General features: G+C 42.2%; 1 protein-coding gene across 4 annotated transcripts in view; it reads left to right on the plus strand.

The window, feature by feature from the left end:
* Nucleotides 1-12,175, plus strand: part of ATP9A (ATPase phospholipid transporting 9A (putative)) — a 113,548-nt gene that overhangs the window by 60,014 nt on the left and 41,359 nt on the right. For all 4 annotated transcript variants that reach the window (XM_033094602.1, XM_033094604.1, XM_033094606.1 and 1 more), the window contains exon 14: nucleotides 7,178-7,390. In XM_033094602.1, the coding sequence (XP_032950493.1) occupies nucleotides 7,178-7,390 (213 nt within the window). The remainder of the gene's footprint in view (nucleotides 1-7,177; nucleotides 7,391-12,175) is intronic.

The raw sequence follows: 12,175 nt of genomic DNA on the forward strand, positions 1-12,175 counted from the left end.
TGAACTCTTAACTCCTAACCCTACCTGCGTGGATGCTCGTAAATTGATTTGCCCACCCCGGCCGTGGGTTTAAAATAGCTGCGTGTTACGGGGTTAGGTCATCTCGAGGTTGGTGTGAGCTCAGAATTACAGTTTAACATATATATATGTTACCTCACTCCCACGAAGCCTGTGCATCCTTCTGTCATGACATCTAAAAAGCCTGCAGGAAACACATGGATACTTTCGTGACAAGACATAGGAAGGCTTGCTTGTGTTTTTTAATAGCTCCCCTGAGGTATAATTTACATACCATAAAATTCAGCTATGTTAAATGTACAATTCAGTGATTTTTTTTTTTTTTAGTAAATTACAAAGTTATAGAACCATCACCTCAGTTCAGTCGTAGAATATACCCGCCCTGCCACAAAGATTCCTTCCAGACCGTTACATCATTCATCTGTTCGAGTTCAATAACTGGATTTTATAACAGTGTTTTGTAAAGGTACAGTACGTGGAACTCCTGGTGCTGATCACTAGCGATGGTCGGAATCTCTAGACTCCCAAAGTACAAGAGAGTTTGAGAATAGCTACCATGAATCTAAGGTTCGCCCCTATTTTTCAGAACATCAGCGTTTGTATCTGTGGGCTCCAAAACAGAGTTTGTAAGATGACCTGTTGGGGTGCATGAAGAAAAGATGTGAGCATTTGTTCACATTTCATTTTCACCTTCCAAGTTAAAGCAAAATTTAAGTCGTATACTAATAATGTTGAGAGTGACGCAGGGACCCTCACTCCTTGTATCGGACATTTGTCAGGTACGGTCCGTGAGGTGACCTGCGGAAGGAGTCGGAATTCTGTGATTGGTTATTTTCAGAACGTTGCGATGGAGATTGCAGTTTATAAAATGTCCAGATGACTGGTTTGAGGGATGTTGTTTAAGTGACCCTCATAAAGAGAGCAGCTGGCTGTAAACGATTGCTATAGGAAAAATCCAGGTGATTAACATGAGCCCAAGTGAACCACAGGAAAATGGCCAAACATTATGAGATCAAACCATGACACGCTAAGGAGATGTGATGATTTTTTTCCTCTGGCTTATTTACTTATTGGTACCTTTAAAACAAAATTGAGATATAATTCACAAACCATAAAGTTCACCCTTTTAAAGGGTACAGTTCTCAGTGTTTTTTCGTATAGTCTCAACATTGTTTGCAACCATCGCTACTACATTATTTCTAAACATTTTCATCACCCTCAAGAGAAGCCCCATATTTATTTATTAGACTCCCACCCCCAGTCCTCCTTCCCTCAGCCTTTCACAGCCATCAGTCTACTTGCTGTCTCTGGGGATTTGCCTGTTCTGGACATTTCATAGAAATGGAGTCCTACAGTACCTTTTGCACCTGCCTTATTTCACTTTGCATAATGTCCTCAGGGTTCCTCCAGCTTGTAGCGTGCATCAGCACTTCATTCTCGCTTTGACGAAATAACAGATACGACAATTTGAAATTTAATATGAAATCTACAATTCGTGGTGCCCTGTACGGCTGAGTATATGTTGTTATTTTGAGACAATGGCTAATGCTGTGAAAAATGCTGTTTTTTCATTTTTATCATATCTTTTTAGAATGTCATTGTTTTGTTTGATAAGGCAAAATACCGTATTTCTGCAAAGTTAAATATATATGGAGGGTCCTCAAACATTTTTTCCCCCTCAGTGTGTCACATGATCAAAATATTTTGTGACAATTCGTCTATATTACCTGGAATATGTAGTCATCTATTTGATTTTACTTCCCACAGCAAATGGAGATATCTTCAACTCTTGTTAATAGATGTGCCTTAAAAAAAAAAAAAAAAAGACTATAGGAAATGGGAGCCTCATGATGTCCTGCTTCTCAGAAGACCAAGACCAGCGCTTTTGCGTGTCCTAGGCTGTTTTGTACTCGTAAAATTCATGTTTTTCAAAAAACATAATTGATATTATTCCACAGGTTTGGGTCTGTGAACTGTCATTTTTCACAGTTCTAATATTTTTGTCTCTGATACTGTTTTAGGATTTGTTGTTCGAGTTGGAATTTACGGAGCTTTTTTCTTTTTAATGAGTATGGTGGTGAATGTGTGAGTTTCTGGTTTATTTTCCTGCACCTGATCCATTCAGTTTGTCAGTATTTACTTTGTCCCAGACAGTGTTCTCGCTTTCTGCATCCGTAGGAAACATAGATAAGTTTAATTTTATGTTTTCTTGAGGAAGAATTTACTGCTTTTTAACTTTTCTGGGACACAGCTTACTTTGTTTTTTTTTACTGCTCTATTATTTATGATACTTTTGTTGTTGTTGGAAATAAAATAAACACTGTAGATGAGTACAAAGAAAAAATATTGAGGTCACCTGTATTCGCATCACTCAGAAATAACCAGTGTTAACATCTGAGTGTTTAAAATGCCAAAATATTCTTGGCCTTTTGTGTGTCTGGAGAAATGTATTCTGTGTTTCTCTCTGTGTGTTTCTTTTTTTCTTTACAACAAGAAGGCATCATATTTTCATAATTCTTTTTAACTAGAGTTGAACATCAGAATTTCATTTAAAGTTAAATATGTATGTGTATATGTGTGTGTGTGTGTGTGTGTATATATTCGTATGCCTGGGCCCTGTTGCATTCTTTAGGTGGGGGAGGGGCAAGCATATTTCTTTAAATCTTTGTTGGTTATTCTGAGAAGCATTTCTGGTTAAGAACCCCTGTTAGAATAACCAGTGTTAGAATAACACTATCCAACTTCCTTTTTCTCACTCACGTCAATGATTATAATCATTTTTAATGGTTTCCTAACAGGGCCAGGATTAAAGTAAGAAGAGTGAGTGATGTATGTGCCCATGAAGCACAACTGAATGGGGTGCCAAAAAACCCGCAGTGATTAAGATAAATCATAATGCAACATTCTAAAAACGTTAATGCAAAAATCCAAGACGAACACCCTACTGAAATTTTTAATTGACAGGATCCAACCTGCACAATTAGGCCTCTCCTGCTTCCTGGCTCTGGTTTTATGGTGTCAGTGGTTTTATGTCATGGTTTTCAGCCTCAGCCTACGACATTGGGCTGGATGATTCTTTGTTGTGAGGGCCGTCCTATGCATTGTAGGATTTTAACAGCGTCCCTGCCCTCTACCATCTAGATGTCTGTAGTACACCCCCACCCCAGTTGTGACAACCAAAAATATCTCCGGGTGTTGCCAAATGGTGAGTAAAATCCCCCAAGTTGAGAACCCCTGTGTTACACGGGGGTTGAGTTTCAAGGAATTGAAATCTGTGGCCTTTGTCATGCTCTAAGATGCCTACAATTAAATAGTAAATGTTACTTATTCAGTCACGTAATCAGCCTGTAACTTGGTTGATTCGTTTGGAAGTGGGAGCTCTGAGCCTGTCTCTGTGGGGGTGTCCCTTCAAGGTTAATGAGTTACCAGCTTTGAGCTTTATTTGGGGAGTGAAGAAGGGCTGTGGAAACAGAAACTCCTTTTCTTCAATAATGTATTTTTACCAATTGTAACCCAGCCATACTATCCACTAGTATTATGAATGCCCATAAGTGATGGTGAAGTTTTAACTGCATTTAGAAAGAAAGCTGATATTCAGGGTGACTCAGTATTTAATTTTTGTCCCAACCTTCCCTGATACGCAGATAGGAGTACTCATTGAGAAATGCCCCTGCCATGGGTCATTAATGAGAAGCAGAGGCCTATTTTTCATTGATTCGCCCTGTCTCATTTGTTGGCTGGGATGCTGTGCAATGACTCCAAAGCATTATATGGTGCGAGATACCCACCCGAGGGCCCAAGTCAGAGGCCTTTGTATATGGAGAGCTTGATTCCTGTCCCAACTTCTGACCTCACGTGGAGCTGTTTTGGCCTCCCTCCTTAAGGGGACCCGTGGTTTTTTTCCCTCAGGGCAGAAAGAGTCAGAACCTGCCTCTGTGGATACCACATCTGTTTTTATTTTCCCCTGGTATTTTTTAAGTAAGAAGAAATGTGTGTAGGTTAAAGGGCCTATAGGGAGGAGGCTAGAGATAAACACTGTACGATGTGAAACTCTTCCATATGGGGAATGTGAAGACGTTTGAAGACGGGACCTAATACTAATACTAGCTGAGCCCCTGGTAATTACCAGGCCCTAATGATATATGGATTACGTATATCACGTATATAAAGGCTCCTACGCATTTGGTGTGCATAGGAGCCTTTTATTTGAAAAGTAAAAGAGAATTTCAGAATCAATGGTTCTGACCCCTCTTCCCTGAAACAGTAAGAAAGGGGATACGTATTTAAGAGAGAAATAAAATGAACCTGGAGATATTCAACCAGTCGCCTGCGATGTTGGTCGGGGCCAATCACCCTCATCTTCTGATTTGTTCCCTGATCGGAAAGTGAGGTCCTTGTGAAAAATCTGGGCCATCCGTCCGTGTTTCTGCCTTTTTCTGGACTGGTTTCACCTGGAATGCAAAACTCCAGAGCTCTGTGTTACCCCCGTTTGAAATAGTAGTGGAAGTGTTTGACTTCTGTGGACACGAAATCAGATTGCTTGTACAATCCAGAAGTTTGTGAAGAATGCCCTTCCCTCAGCCTTCCGTTCAAACCCACAGTTACTAAAAACTCGCCGGCCAAAGCAATTATGTTGTCAAAGGTCTTGTTATTGCCCCAAATGTTAAATCATAATTTGGTCCAGGTGCTGAGGAATGTGGGCAAAAACGAAGACACACGTCCATGGCTAGAACATAAATTACAGAACTCAGAAAAAACGTTCTTGATTTCGTCTCTGCAGCGGAGAGAACCTTTCTGTAAATCTTCAGCCCTTGTTAGAATTTTAGAGTTAAATCCTTTGTAATCAAAAGCACTTGGCAAATAATGATTCATTTAAACTGTAGTTGTGATTCATTACTCTAATTATTGTTACCATGCAGTGCCCTTTGGCCTGGAAGTGAAACTCATGTCCTCTTGACACCAGAGGTTAACAGAGCAGGAAGCCAGAGCAGTGTGTGTGCTGGCATGACCAGAATAATTTAGTAATTGTCTAATTACCTGAGGAGTCTAATGCCACTGCTAAAAATAGTATTAAAAATTAAATGAAAGTCATTTTCTTGTTTTTCGTAACCCATCTGTTCTCTATTTTGGGCAACCATGTGTTCATGGGTACAAAATGGAATTCATTCTAAAAGATCAGATCGCTTTTCCTCTGTTGGATAAAAAATGTTTTTAATGGAATGTAGTATCCAGCAAGTCCATTAACAGCTCTAGCTTCTGGGTCTCAGCTGTGGAGGCAGGAAGACTCTTACAGGTCCTTCGTCCAAAACCGTGATTTAATATCTGGAACCGATGTTGGTCAGTTTGCTATTTATTTCTTATTGGAGATGGGGGGAAAAATCATGTCAAGTGAGGACCCCCCCCCCCCCCCGCAATCACCTTAGGAATTTTAAGTTGTTCATTTGTTCTGTAAATGTCTCCTGCTCAAGGTATTAGAGATGCAACAGACAAGCTGTTTTTTCAGGGCCTAACAAGAGAATCATCAGGCAAACAAGCTGGTTTTAAACAGGATAGTAACCACAGGACAGGGAAATGTGGAAGCATGACATCAGTGGGGGGGACAAGTGGGGCAGCATGCATTAGGGGGCTTTCTGAGGAGGTGACATTCAAATTGAGACCTCAGGGAGGAGAGGGAGTGAGCCAGCCCTGCAGACGTGGTGTTCCAGGCAGAAGGCATAGCAAGTGCAAAGGCCCTGAGTCAGGAAGAAGCTCAGCAGGGCTCAAAGAGCAGGTCAGTGTGGCTGGAGCAGAGGGAATGGAGCAGAGGGAACGAGGAGGAAGGTGGCTTGAAGGGAGGTTGCAGAGGTGGGAAGGAGCTAATCGGGTGAGTCCCAGGGACTATGGGAGGGCATCTGAGTTTTACTGAACACTGAGCCATACACTGCTAACAAGTGGCCTTTTCTCAGTGGTCTTATTTTTTATTATATTTCAAGGCACCCTTACTTCAAAGGAAGGCCTTCACGGCACCCGATGTGTAACACAGATCGGGGCTGCTTGCCATCCACACTGGCTGATGCTGAGTGGGTTTCTGCTTCTCAGGTGTGGAGTGTGGGTGGAACGCCCCCCCCCTCCCAGCCCACGCCCCTCATTTGCAGGAAACTGAGAGCAGGAAACTGAGTCCCAGAGAGCAGACGTGACTTGCTCGAGGTCACACAACTGTTCACAATCCATCTAAGAATAACGCTCAGATTTCTTAACCTTCCAGTACTCTTCTTACCATGTTGCTTGAAACCATTTTCCCTAAGACTTAACCCATTCAGGAGGTCCAGCCATGTGTTGAAAGGTATGAACAAAGGGATGGGGTGAGGGCCAGGTTGGCAGTAGAACAGCTGCTTGGACAGGTTAAGGGGCCAGAGACAGCAGAGAAGGCAAAAATTGAGCACGTTTAAAATTATTCTTGAAAATCAGCCTTAAGTGAAGTGCTAGGTACCACCGTGCCCTACGTCCATCTGGGCAGGGTTCCTTCTGCTTGTTCCTGATAACGCCAACTGGGCCCTGCCCTGGGTTACTTGTCACTGACAGTTGTTGCTCCTGTAGCGCGCCATTTGAAGTTGTTGCCTGTTAATTTAAACCCGAGATTGTACGTTTAAAACTGTTTCTAAACCAGGAATGGTTTTGGTCTCCACGGGACTTTGGGCAACATCTGTTGTTACAGCAGGTGCGGGGAGGTGCTTCTGGCCTTTATCAGGTGGAGGCCAAAGATACTGCTAAACATACTACGATGCCCAGGATTGTCCCCACGACAGAAAATGGTCACCCCCAATGTCAGTAGTGCCGAGGCCGAGGAGCCCTGGTTCAAACACCAGGATCGCTTTCAGTGTGGCGGCCCCTTGACCCCACCCAAAGGAAGACAGATGCACATGTTCACAGGTAAAATCACCCACAGTCACTAAATTGTGTTTTTTTCCTCTATTGATGTTGCTTTTTTCCCCCCTTTTTTCCAAGCATAAATGATTGGGTTTCTGAAAATGACATGCCATTGATGTCACTGTAGATATATTTGAGAGTTACCGTTGTGACAGCCCTAGTAAGGAAAGCAGTAACTGCGTGGTGGTTTCCCCACACTTCCGGGACCTTTCTGTGCCTCCCTCATCTTCCTGATGGTTTCTCCTTCCCCCAGCAACCGCAGGACCCACCTGCTCAGAAGGGCCCCGCGATCACCACCAAAGTCCGTCGGACCATGAGCAGCCGTGTGCACGAAGCTGTGAAGGCCATCGCGCTCTGTCACAACGTGACTCCCGTGTACGAGTCCAACGGCGTGACCGACCAGGCTGAGGCCGAGAAGCAGTACGAAGACTCGTGCCGCGTGTACCAGGCATCCAGCCCGGACGAGGTAAACACCGCCGCGCAAGTGCAGAGATGCCCTGCCCTTCATCCTCATGCGTCAGGTGGGGCTCTGAGCCAGGGAGATGAGGACTGCTAGGGAGGCGCGCTTCCAAGTGCGTGTGGGAATTGATCTTCCCTAGAAGAAAGAGTCATGGACTTAAGATCTGCCTGGACTTACGAAAGAGCAAGAGATTTTTATTTGTAATTTAGGTGGCCAGCTGATACGGGTGCAAGGTCCCATTTAAATCCTATCCCCTTAAAAAAACAAAACAAAACAAAACAAAAAAACAGCTTTCTTAAGATAAAATCCACATACCTGTTTAACATATACAGGTCAGTGTTTTTTTTTTTTAAGTCATGAAATTATGCAACTATTACCACAATTGATTTTGGACCTTTTTTCCACCCCAAAAGGAAGCACTCCACATCCATTTCCCCCCTAGACTCCCCCTACCCCTTAGCCCGTGGCAACCACTAACCTACTCCTATCTCTATCCATCTGCCTGTTCTGGACATTTCATACAAATGGAAACATGCAATATGTGACCTTCTGTGTCTGGCTTCTTCCACTTAGCATGTTTTGAAGATTTATCCATGTGGGAGCATGCATTAGAACTTCATGACTTTTTATGGGTGAATAATACTCCATTATATGGTTAACACTACATTTTGTTTATCCGTTCATCGGTTGATGGACATTTGGATTTGTGTGTGTGTATGTATGTATGTGTGTGTATGTGTGTGTTTATTTTTTATTATTTGCTATTACTGATAGCGCTGCTATGAGCATTTGTGTACAGGTTTTTGAGTGGACGCATATTATCATCTCTCCTGGTGTGTACCTGGGAGTGGAATTGCTGGATCATATGATAACTCCGTTTAACTTTTTGAGGAACTATTTTCTAAAGCGGTTCCACTGTCTGACATTTCCACCAGCAGTGTGTGAGGGTTCCTGTTTCTCCACATCTTTGGCAACACTTGTCAGTGTTGGTCCTTTTGAGCCTAGCCATCCTAGTGGGTATGAAGTGGAAGCTCACTGGTTTTGATTTGCGTTTCCCTGATGACGAAAGATGTTGAGTATCTTTTGACACGCTTACTGGCTATTTGTGTATCTTTTTTGGAGAAATGTCTATCCATATCCTTTGCCCACTTGCAATGGTGTCATGTGTCTCTGTGTCATTGAGTTATAAGAGTTTTTTATATATCCTCTATAAGTCTTTTATAAGATACATGATTGGCAAATATTTTCTCTCATTCTGAAGGCTGTCATTTTCTCGATGGTGTCCTTTGAAACACAAAAGTTTCTAATTTCGATGAAGGCCAATAAACCACATTTTTAAGTTGCTGTTCATATCTGAGCATATTCTCTGGCTAATAACAAAAGGATTCATTTGATTGCATGTTCAAGAGCAGAGGGCCTGAAAGCACAGTTGGCCCTTTAATGTTTTCTATATAACAAGCCCTGATTCCTTGGCCTTTTAGGGTGTCGTGTGATAGGCACGCCCTCTGCATGTGTGTCGGCAGAGAACTAGCCCAGCACGAAAATAGTATCATATCCTTTGTCCCCCTGACCTGAATGTAATTCAGACATAGGTCTGTGTTTCACCAATCTGTTAACATTTTGGTCATTTTTCCTTCCAGTTTTCCTTGTTTCTTTTCTTCCTTTAAAATTTTTTTTTTCTGATTATGAAAGCAGGTTGTTTTTTTTTTCTTTTTTAAATTAAAGTTTATTGGGGTGATAATTGTTAGTAAAGTCAGATAGATTTCAGGTGTACAATTCTGTATTATATCATCTATAAATCACGTTGTAGGTTCACCACCCAGAAAAAGCAGGGTTTTTTTAGTGTAGAAAGCTTGGAAATTGGAGAAGACTATAAAGAGGAAAATTAGTCAATTGCAATCTCACCTGGATAGGTAACAATAGGCAACGTTCTTTGAACATTTGGTTCCCATCAGGTCCCATTTGAAGTACATTCTGTATTATTATCTCATTTAATCTTCCCAGCAACAAAGAGACAGTTACTGTCCCCACTTTCATAAGAGCAAATTCAGAGATAGAGGGGTTTCAACATTTGGCATCAAGTCACCTGTTTTTTTTTAAACTTTATTTTGAAATAATTTCATACTTACAGAAAAGTTGTAAAATAAGTACAAAGAATTCCCATGTGCCAGAACTTCACTCAGGTTCTCAGAAATTAATATTTTCCCCTTTTCTTTATCCTTCTCTTATCTCTGAAGAGTAAGCTGCAGACATCCCCTTTCACTCTTAAAACATTTTACTTTTGTTGCTGAAAAATGAGGACATTTGGAGCCAGGAAACGAACATCAATACATATTATTTATTATCTCACCTGCAGATCTTACTCAAAGTTCATCAGTGTGCTCCTAACTTTCTTACCTCTGCAAAACATAAATTTCCCCAGATCAGGAACCCACGCTGCATTCAGTTGTCACGCCTCTTAAGGCTCTTTAGTCTGGAAACAGTTTCTCTGCTTTTTTTGACTTTCGTGGGCTTGACCCTTGCAGCATACAGGCCAGCTGTGTTGTAGAATGTCTCTCAGTTGGGGTCTGTCTGACACTGTTTTATGGTGCAGACCCAGGTTATGCGTTTTGGGCACTGTCCTTCTCAGTGCTGTTACCAGGAGCCATGTGATACTGACATAGCCCGTTCTTGGAGCCGTGAACTTTGGTCACTGGACCAAAGTGTTCTCTCCAAGGTTTCCTCATGGTAAACTTACCATTTGCCCTTGCTAATGAATCTTAGGACACCAGCTCTGTAAGTGACAGGGCCAGGGTTCCAACCTACGGAGTTTCTTTTCAGAGCCTCAACTCCGTCATTTTACTAAACCGTTTTTTCAGAAGCCACCAAGAACATTTTGATACACAGCCTTCTAATATCTTACATTTTTTTCTTAAAAAAAAAAGGGAATTTTAATATAGGTATGGTTTTGAATCCTCTTTCTTCACTTAGTGTTTGTCATGACTGTTTCCCAATTTTCTTGCGTATTATTAAAAAGCAAAGTTTCAGAATTACTGCGTATGTACATGTGCTAATATCTGTAACTGTTCTCATGTTACTGAAATTTAGGCTATTTCTCATTTTCAGCGGTAATATTTATAAACATTGCAGTGAGCGTCCTTACACCTAGTATTCCTAGAAATGGTGAGATTGGGTTCATTAATTTAGTAGGTATATCTGAGTGCCTATAATGGGCTAAGCTCTGTGGTGTCAACATTTTGCCCTAGGGAGGTGGCAAGAGTGAGACAGTTGAGCCCATGCGTCTTAGGTCGCAGCTGCACACCTGGGCCGGTTATACTCTGTGCCTCCGTGCGTCTGTGACGTGGGATCCGTGAGAAGGTAGTGGGAGGGCCTTACTAGGCAGTCAGTAAGTCCTGTGGGTGAAATTGGATGAGTATTTTTAAGGCCCGTGATAAAAATGACCAGAGTGCTTCTCAGAATTTTGTTCAAACCATTTTACTCTTGCACTGATGTTACAAGGACTCCCAATTCATTTTTTGTTCATTTTAGGAAGGAGTGGGGGCTTTGCTGAGTAATGAAGTGTTGTAAACGTCTGGGCTAATCTGAGAACACCACTGAGCCACTGGTTAACGATGGTTGGCGGGGAACAGCCCCGTGAGATTTTTGCCAAAGTTCAGAGACGATGCTTGGGTGTCTCATTCCCCGTCCAGTCACTTCTTTCTCCTTTTTTTGGGGGGGCAATGGAATGTGTCCCCTGGGAGACTCCCTTTCCAGTCCACATGGTGTTTATGGAACAGCTCAAGCTATGACGCCCAGTTCATCCGTGACCATTGACGTTTGAACCAGGTTTTTAGGGGTGAAAAATGTGGTAACCCTCGGCCGAATCCCAAGATGGGAATTGTGTGCTGACGGAACAGACGGAGGGAGGGTAGGTATGGACGATCCTACTGACCTCCTGGGACTTGGGCCATCGTAACCAAAACCTTTTCAGATGGGTCATCGTTTCTTTACCAGGTTTAGTCTGTTTGATCTCACCTTTGCATTTGGGAGTGGGAGGACAGTACCATTCAATGGTAGATATGAGAGAGGACCAGATTCTTGGTAGTTGTGGACTGGGAACCAGCAGCTTATGGGTATTTGATGGAATTTGAACAAGGTCCAGATGTGGGGGATCTGATCAGTCATCACTTCTGCCTCTGAGCTCCTAACTCATCTGTTGGCTGCGACATGCATGTGGGGGGTCTTCAGTGCTGGTCCCACACCTCTCTGCTCCCACCAAACTTCGATATAGTTGTTTGAGGGCTGCGCAGAGATTTTTCCGTGAGGGTGATACTTCCGTGGAATGCTTTGTGCTTCTTAGCTCTTTTTTCTTGAAGTGAATAGTCCTTTATCTCTTCTGTCCATTAACTGCACTGGGATTCAGATTTGTCTCGTTTTTCTAAGATTCTGAGTAAGGAATTAAAAAAGAGGTATTTTCTTTGGGCCTTTGGTGTCTTCACAGAGGTCCGTATTACCTTGTTGATATCTTCCCCCGCACCCCCAACTATTATTTTTTATTGCACAGTTATTTCACTCTTATGGTAGAATATATGAAAATAGAGATAAGAAAGGGAAAAAAGAAAACCATAATCCTAGGAACAAAAGGTATAACCACTGTTGACATTTTACTGACCAGCCTTCTAGACTTTTTCAAAAAATCTGTACCACAAAATACAAATGTGTTTCTATAAATACACCATGTGACGGAAAGGAGGCTAAATCTAGTTCTAGTGAAAGCTTTCAGAAAGCTGTACTGTGTCCAAACTACTATGG

The sequence above is a fragment of the Rhinolophus ferrumequinum genome, chromosome 23 (assembly GCF_004115265.2).
Source record: "Rhinolophus ferrumequinum isolate MPI-CBG mRhiFer1 chromosome 23, mRhiFer1_v1.p, whole genome shotgun sequence".
NCBI lineage: Eukaryota > Metazoa > Chordata > Mammalia > Chiroptera > Rhinolophidae > Rhinolophus > Rhinolophus ferrumequinum.